We start from the raw sequence: 19,842 nt of genomic DNA, 5'->3' as shown, positions 1-19,842 counted from the left end.
AAGTGGCAAGATACTTTCCGGGCCAATTTTTTTTTTTGTAAGTATGTTGTTAATTAGCTCATATACTCTCTTTTTCTAACTATGTTGTTAAAAGGACCCAAAGTTTTATATTATATATATATGTAGGTATATGATTTTGTAAAAAAAGACAATTAGTATAAAAGAGTCCATTTTTAAATATATGTATTGGGACTCCGGATCCATTGAACTAGCACTGTGTGCAGATGCTATTGCAAAAATTTGTCTCCTCTTGTGGTTTGTACTTTGCTTGATTAGAATGTTGGTCATCACCTTTGTTAAGACCATTGGTGGATGCTTAGAAACCATGTATTGGTTTTTTAAGTATTAATATAAGGATGCTAAAGTAAGTATGTTTGACGGGGAAAAAAAAGATGCCAACATGTACCAAACAAAACAACAATCTTTCACCCAAATTCATCCAAATTCACTCACACAAAACTAAGGCCTACACAAAACCAACAATGCTAGAAAGAGTCATCGACGATCACGTCGCCAACCAATCTCAGCCGTTCAATTTTCTTGCACATCACTTGTCAATCATGCCTAAACAAACCTTAACAAATCTTTCCCCTTTATATATTTCCAAATTCCAATTTTCTATATTATCGCTTCTTCCTCCTCCTGCTTCTTCAACTCCAAACCTCACCCTCTCAATTTCCCTCCTTCGCCGGTCCACGGCGTCATTTCACGGTGGCGCTTCACCTCTCTCCGTCACCTACTCTCCTAAAAATCCAATCTTTACAAAATCCAGACCAATATAGAAATGACTTTAATCGCTTCTCTGTCTCTCCCACCACCAGCTATACAAAGACAATCACTTTCTGAATTTCATAATCTTCCCGCTAAATCTCAATCCTTCAATTGTCAATTCCGGTCTTCTAGTTCACCTTTATCTTCTCTCCATTCTTCATCGCTTAGTAACTTTCTAGATTTTAGACTAAGGCGGAGAAACAGCGGATTGGTTCCAGTGGTGGCGTGTTCAACGACGCCGTTTATGGGCAGAGTTGGATTACATTGGAGAGATGGGAATATGTCTCTGTTATCGTTTTGTGGTGGAACTGATGTTACAGAGAAAGCTGATTCGTCTCAGTTTTGGTCTGCTTTGCTTCCATTTGTTGTTGCTCTCACTGCCGTTGCTGCTCTCTCTTACCCACCTAGTTTCACTTGGTTTGCACACAAACTCTCTCTATCTATCTCTGTAATGCCAAAGTTTATATCTTTACAAAATTGGTGTATATATATGAATCTTATCAGGAGAATCAACGATAAAGTCTATGGCTTTTACTTAGTTGACTCTGTTTTGTCATCTTCTGTTTAGAGAAACTAAGATTTTGAATGGGGTTTTAAGATGATTATCAGATGAAATGTTTTCAGGGTATCTAAAGACCTCTATGCTCCTGCTCTTGGAGGGATTATGTTATCTATTGGAATTCAGCTTTCAGTTGACGATTTTGCTCTTGCATTCAAAAGGTACTTGGAGCATTCTCTTATAAGTTTTATGATCAGTTTAGTTAAGCTGGTTTTCTAACGTTTGTGAGAACATTGTTTGGTTGCAGACCAGTGCCGTTATCTGTTGGGTTTGTTGCTCAGTACGTTTTGAAACCGCTTCTCGGGGTTTTAGTTGCTAATGCATTTGGGATGCCGAGGACCTTCTACGCTGGTTTTATACTCACGTGTTGTGTGGCTGGGGCTCAGTTGTCTAGTTACGCGAGTTCTCTGAGTAAAGCTGATGTGGCCATGAGCATTCTTCTCACTAGTTCTACAACTATTGCTTCTGTAATCTTTACACCTTTGCTTAGTGGTCTTCTAATTGGATCAGTAGTTCCTGTTGATGCAGTTGCCATGTCGAAGTCTATACTTCAGGTAACAAGATTTAGCATAGGATCGGTAGTTCCTGTTGATTCATCGTTCTTGACGTCCAATGATTTACTATCTGTAGGTGGTACTTGTTCCAATCACTCTTGGCCTTGTGTTAAATACTTATGCGAAGCCTGTGGTCACTCTTCTTCAACCTGTGATGCCGTTTGTTGCTATGGTATGCACTTCGTTGTGCATTGGAAGCCCACTTTCGATTAATCGCAGTCAGATTCTGTCAGCTGAAGGTCTTGGATTGATTGTTCCAATTGTTACATTCCATGCCGTAGCATTTGCCTTAGGATATTGGTTCTCTAAGATCCCAGGCTTACGGTAACTCCAACATCCATGTTCTTTTTGTATCTCTTCAACATTTTTCTTAATCCATAGAACTTAGAAAATTTATTGGGTTATGTTGTTGGATCATTTAACCAGACAAGAGGAAGAAGTAAGCCGGACTATCTCCCTTTGCACGGGAATGCAAAGCTCCACATTAGCCGGGCTTCTTGCAAGCCAGTTCCTTGGTAGCAGCCAAGCCGTGCCAGCAGCTTGCTCTGTAGTTGTAATGGCCATAATGGGTCTATGCCTTGCCTCTTTCTGGGGCAATGGGTTTCGAATCAGGGACGTTCTATCGCTATCAACACCGCAAAGCACTGGCTACACCGCTGAATCATGAGCAAGAATTCAGCAGCAACAAACCTGTAAAGCAAGGGAACCACACCTTGGGACATTGATTGCACAAGTACTTTCCGGTTTTTAATTTGATGTACAAACAGCATTTGGGAAGTAAAGATAAGGTTTAGAGGGGATGGTATAGGTAGTGTAGACAAAATGGTATTCATCAATCATCTTGTATGTAGTCTGCTAATTCATGGTATAAAAGGTTATCTTTTGTTGCCTCTCTCTGAACTCTTACTGCGAAATTCAGTGAAAGCAAATGCTGAACCTATGAAAAACTTGCAAAAGTGGTACTAAGTAGATTCATCTGAAATATAATTAGAGGCCTTCGAAGATTATATGTTCTTGATCATGCTCCTACTTCATAACAAGAAAATACCCACAATAAACTTACTCACAAAACCACTAATAAGAGAGATTAGTTTTCTTCATTCAACTTAATCTTGCTGCTTGAATCTTCACCATCACCAACACAATGATCATCAGTCTTTTTGGGAACTGGATACTTAATAGCATTAAGCTCGATCTTGCGCAGAGCGGCTTTGCCTAAATCGACACCACACGCATCCGAAAGCCTCACCAAATACAACAAAACATCTGATAACTCTTCTCCAAGATGGACTTTCTCTTCTTCTTTCCAATCTGGACATCCTCTTGCTACTTCTCCTTTCCATTGGAATATCTCTGATAGCTCTCCCACTTCACCCACCTGCAGCATTTTCCATACTCCTTAAATCATTTCAAATGTAACAAAAACACAAAAGCAACATAAAGTTTTGACCTTTAATTCTGACTATTTTGACTAGATTGTAGGGCATAGCACATGTGGCCAAATCAAAGTTTAACACTTTACTCAAGAAAATGAACAATCACATGTTTTTGTCGTTGCTTATGTTAATTGGAGATTGATTTGACTTCAGATCTATGAGTCTTCCACTTACAAATTACATTCAAGTCAATACAGCTAAAACAGAGCAAGTTACAAAAAGATGAAATTTTTCATGGAAACAAACATCAAATTTGAAAAAGACAAGATCAAACCCAAATCGAAGATCGATGAGATTGAAAACCAAAAACAGATTTGATAGTGAAAGAAGCCAACTTTTTTTGTTTATAAGACACCATCAAACTAAAGAACCAAGACCCATTTCAATTTTTTCAGAAGACATAAGAGATTGTTAATGCGAGATACCATAGCAAGAAGGAGATTCCTTGGACTGTGATACTTCTCCCAATCTCTAGCTTTTGCAAAATCATCCATTTTCTTACTCAGAGTTTGAAGAGAAACCACTTCCTTGTCTTCTCCTCCTTCTTCTCCCTTGTTCATGATCAATGAATTATTACACAAAAGACTAAAACCCTAACTATCTTATGAAAAGAGGGCAAAGATCAGAAATCGGAATTTATAGAAGAAAATGTGATAATTATATATCACAGGGTTTTTGAGTAGTATGAGAGTGGTGGAGATGATGACCGTTTACCGGATGCTTCCTGCGAAACGAGGCATATGCTGGCTCATCGAGAATACACGAAACCGACACGTGACAGTTATGTACCGCTGTGTTGACGTGGCTTTGTCTTATTTGTGGGAATTGGGGAATAATAGAAACAGAATCTTTTTGATTATAGTTTAATTATTGGATGGTTTTGTTCATAGGCTTTTTAAACTCACTTTATTCTTGTCTCTATAATTTTTTTTCCAGATACATTGTAGAATGTTATAGCATTTTTAATGAGGTACATATAAATTGGGAGAGATAACAACTTCTAATGTAAATGTTGGACTTTTAATGAAAATGTTGACTTTTCAGCAGAGGATTAAAAGAATCTGATTCTTTGAATATGAAAATAAAAGAGTTTGAGATATTTTACTATTTGAGATACCAATTGGAAATGACATGCCGGAAACTAGCGGAAACAACTAGGTTAGCAATTTCTGCAAGATCTTAAACCATTTTTGTTGATGATATCAGTTTTTTTTTTTCCTGGTTTGGTTAACCAAACCATTTAATTGGTATAGTATGGATGTTGAAAAACAATTGATGTGAAATTACTAACCAGGCCCAAACACATTAGCCAGGCCCACCAGTCTTTAATGTGACGAGCAAAGATTTATTTTGTAACAATTTGTTTGTTTAGAGAGATCAAGCATTAATTTTTCTGTTATCTTTTATACGAAATCGACCCATGAGGTAAGTGGATATATACTATAAAAAAGTTGAAACTATTTTTTTTTTTATAACGTCCACATAAAATTTTAAATAACCAATTGGGATTAGCTATTTTGCTAATTAACATTTATAAAATTATTTTTTTTTTATTTTTTTTAATGAAATGGCTAATCTTAATTGTTTAAAATCTTATATGGCTAATCGACATTAGCCATTTCAGGTTGACGAACAAAAATTATTATTTTTACTTAATTTCTCATCAAAATTTGAGTATTTTGTATGTCTATGGTATTAACCACATGATGTAATATAATTAATATATATGATCATACAATACATATATTTCGTATAGTTAAAAATATATATGCTATGTGTAATCATATATTTTCCTATATTTCGTGTGTTTAGTAAAAAAAATTCCTATCTTATATGTTAATTATTCTTGTCTATGATCGGATCTTCACAATTTTGTGATTTCAATTAGTCATTTAAGCAATCTCAATTAGTTATTCCATCTGTTCGATCTTGATCGATTTTCTGTTCTCGAATTTAGTCTGCTGTCTCCTAATATCATACGTTCATATTATCAAAAAAAAAAAAAAAAGAAGAAAACATCATACGTTCGAAAAAGAAAGAAAGTGTTAGTGGTGATTATAGATATCTCCTACTCTTTTTCACGTGAAACGAAATCATTTGATTTTAGATTCTCTTCACTTTTATCATGAAGTATTTATCACTCATCTTCTTCACATAATGTTTGGAGAATCTCACCTAATTTTATCGTCTATTATGAATAAGCAATGTCATTCTTATACGGAAATGGAATCCAAATGTTTCTTCTTCCAGTATAATTTAATTATAACGAGGATGAAAATAGACATTCAGATACACTTCTTATATCATCGGTTTTGTTAAGCTATAATTTTTTATGCTTTTATTCATTAAATTATGCTCGTTTATTTGTTTTCATTCAAACGTGGCAAATACATAAGATTATAGACATTAATTGCGGTAAATGTAACGTGGCAAATCTATAAATTGAAGCAACACGAGTATTTGAACTCCACCACTTGATGGCTTGAACTGTTTTTGTATATATACTACTAATATACATACGTACAAAGAACCATACCAAGTGTTTTTTTTTAAACATCAATTCTTCATTGATGATTATAATAATAAGACAATTATGAACAATGGACACTAAAAATGGGCCTAAGTTTGCGGAACAAAGTTCCCTTAATTATGACAAGTTGAAAATGAGAGGTGTTTAAACAAAATAGCCAAAGAAAAAGAAAGTAGCCATGCAAATGACACTTGGAAATCTAATTAGCTCGACAGTCCACACCCCACAAGGTTATCTCTCCCTTTAGTAAATTTTAAAAATTAATTTGTGAAAATATCAATATATGGTCACCTTTACTAAAGAAAGTAGCAAAGTTTAAATTTAAAAAGTTATCAAATGAATTTCAAATCAACCCATAGAAAAGAAACAACGTTGAAAAAGTTTTCAAATGAGATTTTCAACAAAAGTTTGACACTAAGTCCTTGGAATAAAAATTAAAGTTTTTTTGGTAATGTGTCTAACGACTAATGGAATAATTTGAGGACAAAAGTAATATTAACGAAAATCACTTTTGAGAAAGACACCTAGGTATGATTATGTCTTGGCACCATAATTTGTCTAAGACTAGCACAAAGACGTTTTATCTTATTAATTGGCCACAAGCTACAAGCATGTGGACATATTTGATTGTCTTTTGTAATCACATGGGAATAAGTCCAAATAATTAGTTGGGAACTGAAAAAACTCATTGATTCAAAGTAAAATAAGAACTATTTCAAAAACATTCATCCCCTACAAGAATTCATAACCCAAGAAATACTCAACAAACAAAACCAAAAAGCTACAAAACAAGAGAACAATAATACATGTGACACCCTTGTTCTATAAACATTAATAATACAAGAGCTCATAATAAATTAATAACAACAACTGCAGATGAACCTTTAATAAGTTGACCAGATCTTTGTTGGCTTAGGTCCTAAGAGGCTTCATTGAGTTGTTTGATTTTCTCTTGAGTACAACGACCCAAGTGATGGCTTCTAAGAGCAAAGCAATGCCTCCAAGAACGGCAATCACTGCAATGTAAGCCGTCTTGTACGTGTCTTGTGGTTTCAAGATGTTGAGACCTTTGAAGACATTAATGATCCCAAGGGTGAGGATCGCATAACCGACTCCATGGTGGTAGATATTCCAATAGAATCTGTACTTGTGATCTTTCTTAGGCCGCAACAACATCGCAAACATCTATAGAATATTTAAGTCCATTAGAAACTTAACTTGGTATCCAAAACATAGTCAAAAGCTTTAATCTTTGAACATGAACATAAAAGGGTAAAAAAAACAGAGCCTAGAACAGAGATCTTCTTGTAAATTACCTGAATGGTGGCAAGGGTGAAGAGGGCAATGCCGATGTTACGGTGGGCGGAGAAGCGAATACCCTCGGACTCGTTACCGAGCTTAAGTCCGGTAGCCCAACCGGCAACACCGATGACATAAGCAGAGAATTGACAAGAAACGTGGAGGTAAAACCAGGCCGGATCGGCCGAGTCAAATACTCTCATGTACCTGGCTATTATTGCTCCTATCGGAAACAAAATTCCCCAACTCACTGCGTTTAATATCCCATGAATCTGCATAATTGTCCCCAATTTAATCTATCGGTTGAAAGAAACTAGTTATGTAGAAATCATGAGTGTGATGTTATATAGAAACTTACATTTCTGTTCTTGATCTTGGCATTTACCTCGTCGCCTCCAGAGATTGTGCCACCGCTGTTGTCACCTTTTAAATCAAGAGAGCTCATAGAAGCGAGATTCGCCGAGTCGAAAGCGTGCCTCCCAATCATTCCACCAGGACCTAATTCAGGACCAACTTGCCAAACCTGATTAACCTTTCCCTTTGCCACCAAATCAGCCGGAACCTTAACCCTAGCAAAGATTCTCAAACTTCCTCCATCTCTCGCCGCCTCCTCGGCTTTCATATCCCAAACATCAAACGCCAGCTTCGACGGAATCAGCGAGCTATAGGAGCTAATGTTTAGCGTCTTCACCACGGCAACACCATTACCTGGATCCTTGTAAGCGACAAGGGTTTGAGATCCGACCATACCGGTAGCCTTTGGATTAATCGCCCACGCGATCCATCCGCCAGGCTTTGCCGGCGGAGCAGAGAAGACGACGGCCAGAGTTGTGTTAGAGGCATCATAGGAATAATGAAGGAAGGCTTTGAGTTGAGGGAGGTCAAGGCAGTGAGGGTAAGTTTTATCGCCGGAAAAAGTCTGTGACTTACATGTTTGTGACACAGCCGGTGAGATTAGCAGAGCCAAGAAAATGAAGGAGAGAGAGATTCTTACGGAAGAAGAAGAAGACATTGTTGGATGGCTTGTAGTAACCGTAAAGGCTTTTGGCGGAATAAATAGAAGGTGGAGATAAAACTAGCATGTGTTTTGGTGTGTGAAATTTAACATGGACTAGCCAATAATTGATTATTTTTTTCGGTTTTAGTTATTTTATTTTTATTTTTTGCATTTTGAGAATACATCAGAATGATGTAAGGAATCTAAAGAGAACAATTTCAGAGTAAGTACGTTTTGATAGTTATACATTACACCAAAGAAGGACTTTGTTCATACCAAGAAGGATAAATTCTTGGTTTTCTAAGTTTTTTTTCGTCTAAAATAAAATTAGATATTTCCATAACAATTAAAAATATTGATTGTAAATTGTGTAAACGTTTGGGAAAAAAATATATAATATGTTAACAAAAAACCAATAATATGACATAAATTTTCTTATAATTTACTCTTTAAGAGATTAGTTTCTTTTAACAAAAAAAAAAAGAGATTAGTTTCTTAAATTTTGAAATGTTAAGCAGCCATATTATCTAATACTTATCATCATCATCATCATCATCATCATCATCATCATGTCATCATAAAACATCATCGCCAACATGCTTATCACCATCATTAGAATCACATAATTGTTTCTAACTAATATCATCATTTTAAGTGGCAAATCTTGAAAATATTATTTTTTTATTTTGGTAAGACAAACTAGAAAATGTTATTAGTACACATGACATAATAAATTGGGGTTTTTTACTCTTTCCACCATTTTTCTATATTTTGTTTGTTTGTTTGTTTGTAGATACACTTTAACAAAGTGATACTACACATAACATGAGGATATTTGTACTTACTGTTTATATTATCTTCAGATTGAACACTATAAGCATAAAGTGCCTCGAAGTTACGAAAACACAATATCCGTATACTTTGTTCTTTCACTTAATATCTCTTTGCCCAAAAAATATAGTTCAGAAGATTAAGAGTATTAAGAACACACAAGAGCACATAAAAAAGTTCAAGCCTTGTCTTGTTGAGATCTTCCCCACCAAGCCATTGATGGCCAAGCCTTCCCGTGACGGCATTTGTAACCTCTACAAGAGTTGTGCTAAGAAAGAAACCTAATGCGGTTGAACACCATCCCAAAGCCGTGCTTATGCTCTTCATGTTCGACGGAGCTTCTCTATAAAAGAACTCTAGCATCCCTCCTAAAGTCAACATATCAGAGACACTTAGCATCAGATACTGAAACACTAGCCACAAAACAGAGATTCTGAAGTTGTTATGAACCACTTCATGTTTCCTCTTGGCCTCTACGATGGCAGAAACCGCCATTGAAACCGAAGAGAGAGCTAGGCCGAGTCCAATGCGTTTCAAATTGAAACTGGATGATCTATTGTTGTTGCCTGATGAGATCTTTTTTCCAAAGAATTCGTATAAAGGTATAGATAAGAGCATGAAGATGAGAGGAATGGCGGTGAGAGAAGGTACGGGGATCTCGAAAGAGTGAAAGAGTTTCTTGTTCATGAGCATTCCTTGTTGTGCGGAGAAGGTAGAGAGTTGTGCCACGCAGCAGCTCATGACAATTGTGCTACCAAAGATTGGTAGAAGACCCAAAAACGTTCTTGTTTCTTCAACTTCTGTTTCTGAGATGTTTTTGTTCAACGTTGCTTTATCTATCCACCTAAAAAATAAGGTATTTTAGCACATTTATCTTGGACCAAATGAGTGTTTGTATCTTGAGTTCAGTTATAAATTAGATTATGTTTCAATGCAATTTTCAATACTTACTTTAACTTGTTGTGACTATTGTTCTTGTAGATAGAGATAAGACCTCGCATCATCTCTTCATCCAAATCAGATTTATTTCGGTTTCTTGCGGCAGAAATAATCACAATTGCAATCTTTTTCAACGGACTTCCATTAGGACGCTTGAACCGATAAAACGGTAGCCCTACAGTAAAAATACACAGCGCCGTCGCTAGAATTCCAACGGATATATTGAAGCTCCATATCCACCCTTTCTTTTCCTCGATCCACAACACAACGGTTACGGCCAAGAGGCATCCAGAGCATATAGAGAAGTATAACCAATCGAAGAATCTTGAGATCAGTCTTGGATTTCTTCTATCAATTTGATCGCCTCCATGACTAGGCAACGATGCCTTTAAACCGCCCGTACCAATAGCCATTGCGTAGAGTCCTGTGAAAAGAATCGCTGATTGAAGAGTTGAAGGTGTTTTATCTTTTTCAGGCAGTAACTTAGGGTTATGAGCTTGGAACGTCAACAAGATCAATCCCTATAAAATGATTAAACCTTAAAGTTAATGTGATTATTCATTTCATCATTAAAGTACAATTATCTAAATGGTAGATAACATTTTATGAAGTTTTTAATTACCATGAGTTCAATGCAACAGAAGACGATGAAAGTTGTGAAATGAGTGACGAAAGAGTCAGCGATAAAACCACCAAAAAGAGTGAGTAAAAACGATGTTCCCATGAAATTAGTGACCATGTTTGCTGCTGTGGCTGGTGTATAATGCATTGATCCCATGAAATATTTCACGAAATTGAATCCATTAGCTATGAACACTATGTTCTCCATCATCACCACAACTACATTTACCACACCATATATTAAGACATTGAAAATGGAACAAAATAAAAATATGAAGTTTTGAGTTTTAAATATTTACCACAAACAATAGATGCAGCTCTGATCCCACCATGTTTCCCTGGGATTGCCTCTTTACCTTTCCAATCTTCAAACTTCTCTTCCATATCATTCTCCATAGCTTTGTTATATGAAATGATATTTCAACGTGTATATGTGCTTTCGATGTATCTTATGAACACGATAAATCTAACACATTATATAGTAGTGAACAAGTATTTATATGTAGCTAATATCAATCTAAATCTGACATAGTGACATGTGACATTTGTCAAACATGCTGGCCAATTTAGACCTCCTTTTAGTGAAAAAGGAAAAATATATAAATATATTATTAACTTGTTGATAAATATACAAATAATTATTTTATAATATAAAAAATTATAAACTAATCTTACAAAAGTTATCAAGATTTTTACATTTATTATAGATTTTAGAAAAGTATATATATGGTTTAAGATATCTCGAATTCATATATGTAAATAAATGAACCATATATTTAACATAATATCTTAAATTAGTATATGATAAAACTTGTTTACTCATATGCCAAAACTTTCAAAATACAGATAATTAAAAACTGATTTCGATTGTTCTTTTTACATTTTATGCTTCCTTTCTTCTTCTTTTTTTTTTTGCGCTAAAATGTAAATATCATATAAAATAGATATAACGTTATACATGAATGCATTACCTAGAAGATATCTATTAATTTGGTATAACACTTTACTTTTGTGAAATTGTTTAGAATTACTTATCGATCAATCTCTTAAGCATAATTTAATGAATACAAATCTATAGATACCTAATTTTACATAATATTTTCTTCTCTATTATTAGGTAAATATATTATATTTAATTTATATTTTTGTTACATGATCTGACTAATTAATATACATTTAATTTCTTACACCTATTTTCAAAAATAGTTATATCTTATTATTTTATATTAATTTTTATTTTTCTTTCCACTTTTTTTAATACCAAGTTGTTATTTCTTTGTACTGCTTCAAATTTTCGATGATAAATAATATCACATGTAGGGAACGGTTCAACAGTCAGTACTTGGATCGACCCTTGGTTGCCAACTCACCCTCCAAGACCACCGAAACCAAAGAATAACCAAGTGGAACACTGTCTTCTCAACAATTGGATTCTTCATGGAAATCAATGGAACAGAGACTTAGTTCGCGATCTAGTTACAGAAGAAGATGCGGAAATCATTTTGTCTCTCAAGTTATGTACAGCGGCTACTCAAGACTTTCTAGGCTGGCATTACACTGAAGATGGGATCTATTCAGTCAAGTCGGCTTACTGGTTAGCAAACCAAGTGTTCATGGATCCAGAAATTCAACCACCCCCAGGAAAAGCAGAGATTAAAGCTAAGATATGGAAACTCAAAACGGCGCCAAAAATCAAACACTTCCTCTGGAAGCTACTCTCAGGAGCCTTAGCCACAGGAGACAATCTAAAACGAAGACATATACGGAATCACCCGCAATGTCACCGGTGCTGCCAAGAGGACGAAACGTCTCAACACTTATTCTTTGATTGTTTTTATGCCCAACAGGTTTGGCGAGCTTCAGGGATACCACACCAAGAGTTACGAACTACAGGAATTACAATGGAGACAAAGATGGAGCTGCTGTTATCGAGTTGTTTAGCCAACAGACAACCACAACTTTTTAATTTGGCCATCTGGATCTTATGGAGACTATGGAAGAGCAGAAATCAATTGGTGTTTCAACAAAAAAGCATATCATGGCAAAACACCCTACAACGTGCACGGAATGATGTTCAAGAGTGGGAAGACACAAACACTTATGTTCAGAGTCTCAACCAACAAGTGCATTCATCAAGACATCAACAACCAACTATGGCACGTACGAAGTGGCAACGGCCGCCAAGCACTTGGATAAAGTACAATTATGATGGAGCTTTCAACCACCAAACACGAAATGCGAAAGCTGGCTGGCTAATGAGAGATGAGAATGGAGTATACATGGGTTCGGGTCAAGCAATAGGATCAACAACATCAGACTCATTGGAGAGTGAATTTCAGGCTTTGATTATAGCAATGCAACATGCTTGGAGCCAAGGCTATCGCAAAGTTATCTTTGAAGGGGACAGTAAACAAGTGGAAGAGCTTATGAACAACGAAAAGCTAAACTTTGGAAGATTCAACTGGATAAGAGAAGGCAGATTTTGGCAAAAACGATTTGAGGAGGCTGTCTTCAAATGGGTTCCAAGAACAAACAACCAACCTGCAGATATCCTCGCAAAGCATCATCTTCAACCAAATCAGAGTTTTAAATTTCACTACTATGTACCCGCTTTCATAACATCAACTTTGTATTATGATCATTGATTCTATCAATGAAATGAAGTCGTTAAAAAATAATAATAATATCACATGTTATTATCGAGCCTTTTGGCTTACAAGTTACAACCTTTTAATAAAAAATGAAATAAGAGTTTGACACTTTTACTTATCATATAAGCAAAAAACCTGGAACCTGAGTCAAGGTAGATCTTTTAATTCGGAGTACAAAGTAGTAAAAATCTTAAAATAGATATATGTGTTTGAATGTGAGATACATATTCCTTATTATATATAACTACAATTGGTTTTCTTTTGTAACTTTCAAAGTACTATCAATTCATTTCTATCATTTACGATGATCAAATCCTTTCAACTCTCGTTTACTGTTCTTATTGTCTTCACGGTTCTTATACTAGGTTTGTATTGACATTTCATATTTTCTTAATTTCTTACATATATCTTTTTCCGAAGAAAAGAGTTTGTAATACTACATTAATTTTCAAAATATCAATAACTATGTTATATAACTTGTAGCAAATAATTTGAAGTTTAGAATTCGATAATATCGAACTCAGCTCTTTTAATTAAATCCATATCAGTCAGACCTAATTAACTAGAAAAATGAGTTCAATTTTTTTTGGACTGAACCTAGGAAATTACCAACGTAAATATACTTTGAAATTTCTTCACATCTTGATTAATTCCTTAGATTAGGAAATTTTAATAGGCTTAATATATTATGAAGATTATTGTGATCTCAATTGATTAAACATATTTTTGTTGCTTTTTTGTTTTGTCATCAACAATTCTTTTCCATTTGTGTTACATATATAAATGTTTCAAACTGCATCTATTGTTTTAAAAGTATTGGTGCATAAACTAAGATTTATATTCCAAACCTATTACTATAACAGGAGTGGTTGGAAATGTGGAGCAAAAAAGCCAAGATTGGTGTTGGAGCATTGTAAACAAAGACCGTTGTCTTCAGAAAGAGTGTGAGTCTCTGTGTTCGAAGAAACATCCGAAAGGAAAATTTATGTGCATACCTTCAACCCCGGGAGGACCTTTTCAATGTCACTGTCGTCATCCTTGCCGTTAACTGTTACTTTTTAAAAAACAATAAATCTCAAATAATGCAAAGACATGTTTAGAACATTTGATTTTGCTAAGATATGCGTTTATGATGACCAAAGGTGTTTTCTTTATAATAATTGTATGTTTTATTATGATAAGTTTTGTTCTTTTTTCCTTCTGAGAACATATAAGCTTAAGTATGTTTCTACTCTCAAAAGTATTATACCCTAGCTACCTCATTAATTAAGACACACTAAACTGTAGTATATGACTTTATACAAAAAATGAATTTGATTAAATACTAATCTATCGAAACTAATTTGATAAATTATGGTGGTTATAAGAAATTTATTAAATTACTTGTCACTACAAAAAATACTGGTTATAGCATTTTCCGACGAGTTTCCGACCAGTGAAATCGTTGAAAAGCGTTGGTCGGAAACAAAGTATGTATTTGTTGGCTAAAACGATTGACCAACGTATTTTTATCGACTTTTCCCGACCAATTTTCAACAAAGTATATTTTATTGGATTTGTTTTGTATTTCCGACGAAATTCCTACTAAGGTTATTTTTTCGAAATTGGTCTAAATCCGTCGAATCATGTCTAAATCTTCGGAATTTGTCGTCGGAAATGGTTGTCGGCATATACAGTATTTTCTTGTAGTATATGGTTAGAGGAGAATAGTTTCAGTTTCATCTAACCGATTTAAATATGATGTGATGAAGTGTATGAGAAGTGGCGATATGCCGTTTAGGCTTCCATGTTTATTGTCAAAAAGAATTCAGTAATTTTTATAAAAGCGGTATAATCGTTAATAAAAGGTTGGACCATTGTGCCATCTTGTAACATATGACAAAATGACCCTCCCTCAGGTTAAGGGAAAATTCGATCTCTGTTCTAATTAGAAAATGTTACGTTCATAGTTTCTTAAATTAGGTAGAATCACAAATTATGAAACTTAAATGGGGTAGTAACTATTTCCTCCCATTATTACATGACACATCAACCAACTTGAAAACCACCACACAAAAAAAACCATTACGCAACTTACTTGGTTTAGACTTCCACTACATGCATAGCATCTTACCTAAATTAAGGAGTTCTCTATAGACAAGGCAACATACTTTGTTCTTTTGCCTAATATCTTTTCGCCCAGAAAATATAATTAAAAAGATTAAGGGTATTAAGAACACATAAAACCAAATAAAATAGTTCGAGCCTGGACTCATTAAGATCGTCGCGGAGCCATCCCGTGATGCCATTAACAACCTCCACAAGAACCGAGCTGAGGAAGAAACCCATTGCGGTGGAGCACCACCCTAACGCGGTGCTCATGCTCCTCATACTCGCTGGAGATTCTCTAAAGAAGAACTCTAACATTCCTCCAACAGTCAACATATCCGAGAGACTCAACATAACAAATTGAAGCTCTAGCCAGAACACAGAAATCTTGATGTTGTTGTGAACCGCTTCATGTTTTCTTTTGACCTCCACGATGGCTGCAACCGCCATTGAAATAGAGGTGAGAGCTAAACCGTATCCTATACGTTTCAAATTGAAGCTGGACGATCTTTCGCTATTGGATAAGATCCTTTTGCCGAAAAGCTCGTATAAAGCTAAAGAAGAGAGCATGCACAGTAGAGGAATGGCATTGAGGGAAGCCACGGGGATCTCAAAGGAACGCGAGAGTTTTCTGTTTGTCACCATGCCTTGTTGAACGGAGAAGGTTCCCATTTGTGCGACACAACAGTTCATTATAATTGTGCTCCCAAATATTGGAAGGAGAGCTAGAAACGTTCTTGTTTCTTCAACTTGTGTTGCTGATATCTTGTTGTTGAGCTTTGCTTTATTCAAAAACCTGGAAATTATAGTTTACATGATACTTAAATACTGACCCCAAGACTAAATAAAAAAACGAGGCTCTAATTGTCACTGAACAGAAATAAAAACTAGGTGTTAAAAGTATAGTATACATGTTATAATGACTTTGAATATCACATATATAATAAATAAAATGTCGCTTTTAAAACATAAATGAACAACACTCTATGGCTTCCAGAAAATATTCAGTTTCTTACTAGTCGAATTTTCTATCTATATACCACATGAAAAATTGTTTTAAAAAACCCTAAAATATGAAAGTCCACAAAACTTTATTTTTTATGCTTATTCTATGTTTTGCTTTATTAATTTTAAAGGAACTATGTATAGGGTCCCAAACGATGGTCGTGGCACTTCTCAAGACCGTTCCTGATATTCATGGAGAAAAGGAACAAAACAAGAAAAAGATGTGTTTAGAATAATTACTTGAACTTGTTGTGATGAATGCTTTTGTCGGTAGAGTTATGATTCTGTGTCACCACCTCTGCATCCGTTACAAACCTATTTCGGTTTCTTGCGGCAGAAACAAACACATTCACAATTCTGGTCAAAGGACTCCCTGCTGGGCGCTTGAATCGATACATCGGGCATCCCGCAACGAAAACGAAGATCGCAGAGGCTAAAACCGCGGTAGATATAGTGAAGCTGGAGCTCCATCCTATGTTCTCCTCGATCCAAACCATAAGTGTTACTGCCAAGAAACCTCCAAGGCAGACAGAGAAGAAATACCAATTGAAGAATCCTGAGATCAGCCTCTGGTTTCTAGTACCGATCTGGTCGCCTCCATGAGCAGGCAACGACCCCTTGACACCTCCAACACCAATAGCTATTGCATAAAGTCCAGTGAATAGAACCGTTGATTGAGGAGTCGAAGGTTTTTTACCTCCTTGAGGTTGTAACTTAGTGATATGAGCTTGGAGTGTCAACATGATCAAACCCTATCAAAGAAAAGAGTAAACTTTTCATATAAAAAGGAAAAGACTGTTGTTTAACATGATTTAATAGAGTTTATGAATTACCAGGAGTTCAATGGAACCAAAGAGGACGAAAGCAGCGAAGCGAGTGAGAAAAGAGTCCGCGACAAAACCACCGAAAATAGTGAGCAAAAACGATGTCCCTACGAAATTAGTCACCATGGTTGCTGCTTTGGGTGTTGAGTAATTCATTGATTTCGTAAAGTACATCATGAAGTTGGTTGAACATGCTAAGAACACCATATTCTCCATCGTCTCTACAACTATCCATTAGACCATACCAAACTCGTGATGAATATCTTATGATATTAGTGATTTTTAAATGGTTTTTTTTTTTTTGAGTTTTAGAAAGTTACCACAAGCAATGAAAGCAGCTTTAATCCCACCATGTTTGCCAGAAATTGCCTCTTTGCCTCTCCAATCTTCAAACTTCTCTTCCATCTCAATCTGCATCTCTTCGTATTCTTAGATTAAACTATGAATGAAAATAAATTTGTGTGTTTATATTTGGTTTATACGTTGGATAGACCTTGAAGTTACCGATGGTAGGTTGCTTTCTTGGTTTGAGTATAAAAAGACCTAAGAAGAAACAGCGTGAGAGATGTGAATAAAGAGAAGAAACGGAAAGCATTACTATCTATTGACCTCATTCAGTAGTGTCCACTGACTTTCAAGTTTGTTTTGTTGTTGTTTGGACGGTTGCAAATAATTACAATATTTTTTTATTACTTTATGAATTACGTATAGTATTATCACGATTCTGTACGGTTTGATATATTGCACAAAAAAAAACTTTAACCTAGTAAATTTTGAATTTAAATAAGAACATGTATTCGCCGAGGTCTCATATAGCACCTCGTAAGTTGGAGTTTCACTCCCTCATATCATAAAGGATGATAAAAAGGCAAATGGACCATGTTGGCCAAAAAATAAAATAAACACACATGTTTATTCAGACCATATTTTCTCGTAATGGTAGTATTTGGTAATCATTTCACTAATTTTTAAAATTGATAATAATTTCAAATAATCTATTAAAAATTTTAATTCGGAAAATAAGACTATGTTGTTTTTTCTTTTGTTATCTGTGCATTTTCTTAATTATCGAATTATATACTTATACAGTTGAACACGTATGTTCTTCCTATTTTTAGATGGAAGACCTCGTGGCAATGAAATACAAGAAATCAACATAATTTAGTTATTTTTTATTCTTGGATTGAAAATTAGTTTGTAACATGACATAGAATTGATCGTGCTGTTACTGAATGATATCGAAGTTTCAACTATAGAAGAAGAAAAAGAGATATTGCCCGTATTGGATATCATATCAAAGGTTCATCCATCTACCATTTCTTTTCCTTTTGATGCCAAATAAAAAGAAATCTGATTTTTTAGACTTGCAAGGAAAGGGAATATACATACACAAACCTTTTTGTTACTACCAAAAAATTTTATATGTGTTGTGGATTTTTTTCTATAAATTGGATTCTAATACTTAAAGACAAATCTCTTGAAACAGCATAAATACATTAAAAACAAATTAGGACACTGATATTTAAAAAGGGGTTTTAGTTAAGCTATTAGTATGTCCTCCTCGTCGAATCATATGTGACGTTATAAATATCCATATACATAATTTGCATAATGTTCTGGGAAACGCAAGTCAATTCACATAGGACAAAAAAATCTCATATATCTAAATATATTCAGTGGAGATATGTCCAAACATCTTTTTAAATGCAAGAGTATAAAGAAAATAGTGAAATAATAATGACTTTAGTGTGTATACCACATCAGAGAGTCGCGATATAGTTTTACCAAGCAAAGCAAGTAGCATGGTGGCTCGATCCAACAATAGATCCGATTCATGGATGCATTCAAGATATTACTAAAAAAACATATTCATTTGACGACCATATATGTATCATTCATTAGGAGAATGGGAGATTGTTTATATTTGCATTAACGTACATTTATTGTCAATCTTCAATGTGACACAAGATCAGTCACTCCGTCGCTCGTATAATTAACTCAACCCTTACTGCATTGAAAAGCAACATGGATTTTACTAACCATTGGTGTCTTCTCCTTTTTGAGTCATATGATCATTTGTAAAGAAGTACTCATACATCTCCAAGTTTGACTGATATGCTATGTTTGATAACTAGACTACATGTTACGTTATAAAACCCCGAATACGTAATTTACATGATTTTCTTGGTAGCATTCAAACAATTGACAAGTCAACTACCATGCAAAATATATATATGCGGACACGAAAATTTCGCCAAATTTTACTCGGTGCAGATATGTCCAAATATATTTATAATCCGAGAGGACGGACGATATTGCCAAACAGTCGTGTTTTTAGCGGATATGTCTTTGTCTATCCTAACAAGCACATCATGCTAAAAGAAAATTTCTACCACATCAGAATATCGTGATGTAATCTTACCAAACAAAGTAAGTGGCATGGTGAGTTGATCAAGCAGTAAATCGTACTCATCATGTGAACACAAAAGTCTCGTCAAAGTATCTTTAGTGCGGATATGTCCAAACATCTTTCTAATGTAAGAGTACGGAGAGAACAAACAGACACTCGTGTTTTTAGCAGATACATCTCATACCATAAATAGCACATCATTCCAAATGAATGTTTCTACCATGTTAGAGCGTCGCAATAGAACCTTTCCAAACAAAGCAAGTGACATGACCGGCCGATCCAATAGTTTATATGAGTCATGAATATATAAACTATAATACACTTATT

The 19,842-nt window shown here is 34.9% G+C and overlaps 7 protein-coding genes across 8 annotated transcripts; 3 read left to right on the top strand and 4 right to left on the bottom strand.

Annotated features, from left to right (window-relative positions):
- The first annotated feature begins 452 nt into the window (after window positions 1–452).
- AT3G25410 (Sodium Bile acid symporter family) lies at window positions 453–2,838 on the top strand. The gene is made up of 5 exons (NM_113437.3): window positions 453–1,188; window positions 1,396–1,491; window positions 1,578–1,884; window positions 1,961–2,208; window positions 2,311–2,838. Exons 1-5 carry the CDS (start codon window positions 785–787, stop codon window positions 2,549–2,551), a joined length of 1,296 nt encoding a protein of 431 aa, NP_566764.1. The 5' UTR covers window positions 453–784; the 3' UTR covers window positions 2,552–2,838.
- On the bottom strand, window positions 2,833–4,254 carry AT3G25400 (dCTP pyrophosphatase-like protein). Its single transcript, NM_113436.4, has 2 exons — window positions 3,746–4,254; window positions 2,833–3,262 (listed from the first exon to the last, which is right to left on the bottom strand). Exons 1-2 carry the CDS (start codon window positions 3,878–3,880, stop codon window positions 2,972–2,974), a joined length of 426 nt encoding a protein of 141 aa, NP_189167.2. The 5' UTR covers window positions 3,881–4,254; the 3' UTR covers window positions 2,833–2,971.
- A 2,208-nt stretch (window positions 4,255–6,462) lies between these two features.
- AT3G25290 (Auxin-responsive family protein) lies at window positions 6,463–8,255 on the bottom strand. 2 transcript variants are annotated; one of them, NM_001035687.1, is made up of 4 exons: window positions 7,508–8,175; window positions 7,167–7,421; window positions 6,574–7,035; window positions 6,529–6,534 (listed from the first exon to the last, which is right to left on the bottom strand). In NM_001035687.1, the coding sequence occupies exons 1-3, from the start codon at window positions 8,159–8,161 to the stop codon at window positions 6,763–6,765; spliced, it is 1,182 nt and encodes a 393-aa protein (NP_001030764.1). In that variant the 5' UTR covers window positions 8,162–8,175; the 3' UTR covers window positions 6,529–6,534; window positions 6,574–6,762. The 2 variants fall into 2 exon arrangements, with proteins under 2 accessions (NP_566763.1, NP_001030764.1); NM_113435.3 differs by having other exon boundaries at window positions 6,463–7,035; window positions 7,508–8,255.
- Window positions 8,256–9,079: 824 nt separating this feature from the next.
- AT3G25280 (Major facilitator superfamily protein) lies at window positions 9,080–10,933 on the bottom strand (the record flags this gene model as incomplete). The annotated part of the gene is made up of 4 exons (NM_113434.1): window positions 9,080–9,821; window positions 9,929–10,437; window positions 10,539–10,756; window positions 10,837–10,933. The coding sequence occupies 4 exons, from the start codon at window positions 10,931–10,933 to the stop codon at window positions 9,080–9,082; spliced, it is 1,566 nt and encodes a 521-aa protein (NP_189165.1).
- A 1,217-nt stretch (window positions 10,934–12,150) lies between these two features.
- Window positions 12,151–13,182, top strand: AT3G25270 (Ribonuclease H-like superfamily protein; the record flags this gene model as incomplete). The annotated part of the gene is made up of 1 exon (NM_113433.1): window positions 12,151–13,182. One exon carries the CDS (start codon window positions 12,151–12,153, stop codon window positions 13,180–13,182), a length of 1,032 nt encoding a protein of 343 aa, NP_189164.1.
- A 262-nt stretch (window positions 13,183–13,444) lies between these two features.
- LCR4 (low-molecular-weight cysteine-rich 4) lies at window positions 13,445–14,424 on the top strand. Its single transcript, NM_001035686.2, has 2 exons — window positions 13,445–13,553; window positions 14,052–14,424. The coding sequence occupies exons 1-2, from the start codon at window positions 13,493–13,495 to the stop codon at window positions 14,234–14,236; spliced, it is 246 nt and encodes an 81-aa protein (NP_001030763.1). The 5' UTR covers window positions 13,445–13,492; the 3' UTR covers window positions 14,237–14,424.
- Window positions 14,425–15,115: 691 nt separating this feature from the next.
- Window positions 15,116–17,678, bottom strand: AT3G25260 (Major facilitator superfamily protein). Its single transcript, NM_113432.2, has 4 exons — window positions 17,426–17,678; window positions 17,115–17,332; window positions 16,522–17,033; window positions 15,116–16,072 (listed from the first exon to the last, which is right to left on the bottom strand). The coding sequence occupies exons 1-4, from the start codon at window positions 17,520–17,522 to the stop codon at window positions 15,352–15,354; spliced, it is 1,548 nt and encodes a 515-aa protein (NP_189163.1). The 5' UTR covers window positions 17,523–17,678; the 3' UTR covers window positions 15,116–15,351.
- Window positions 17,679–19,842: the final 2,164 nt, after the last annotated feature.

Source organism: Arabidopsis thaliana, chromosome 3, assembly GCF_000001735.4.
Source record: "Arabidopsis thaliana chromosome 3, partial sequence".
Taxonomy (NCBI): domain Eukaryota; kingdom Viridiplantae; phylum Streptophyta; class Magnoliopsida; order Brassicales; family Brassicaceae; genus Arabidopsis; species Arabidopsis thaliana.
This window is presented reverse-complemented; position numbering and strand designations above follow the sequence as displayed.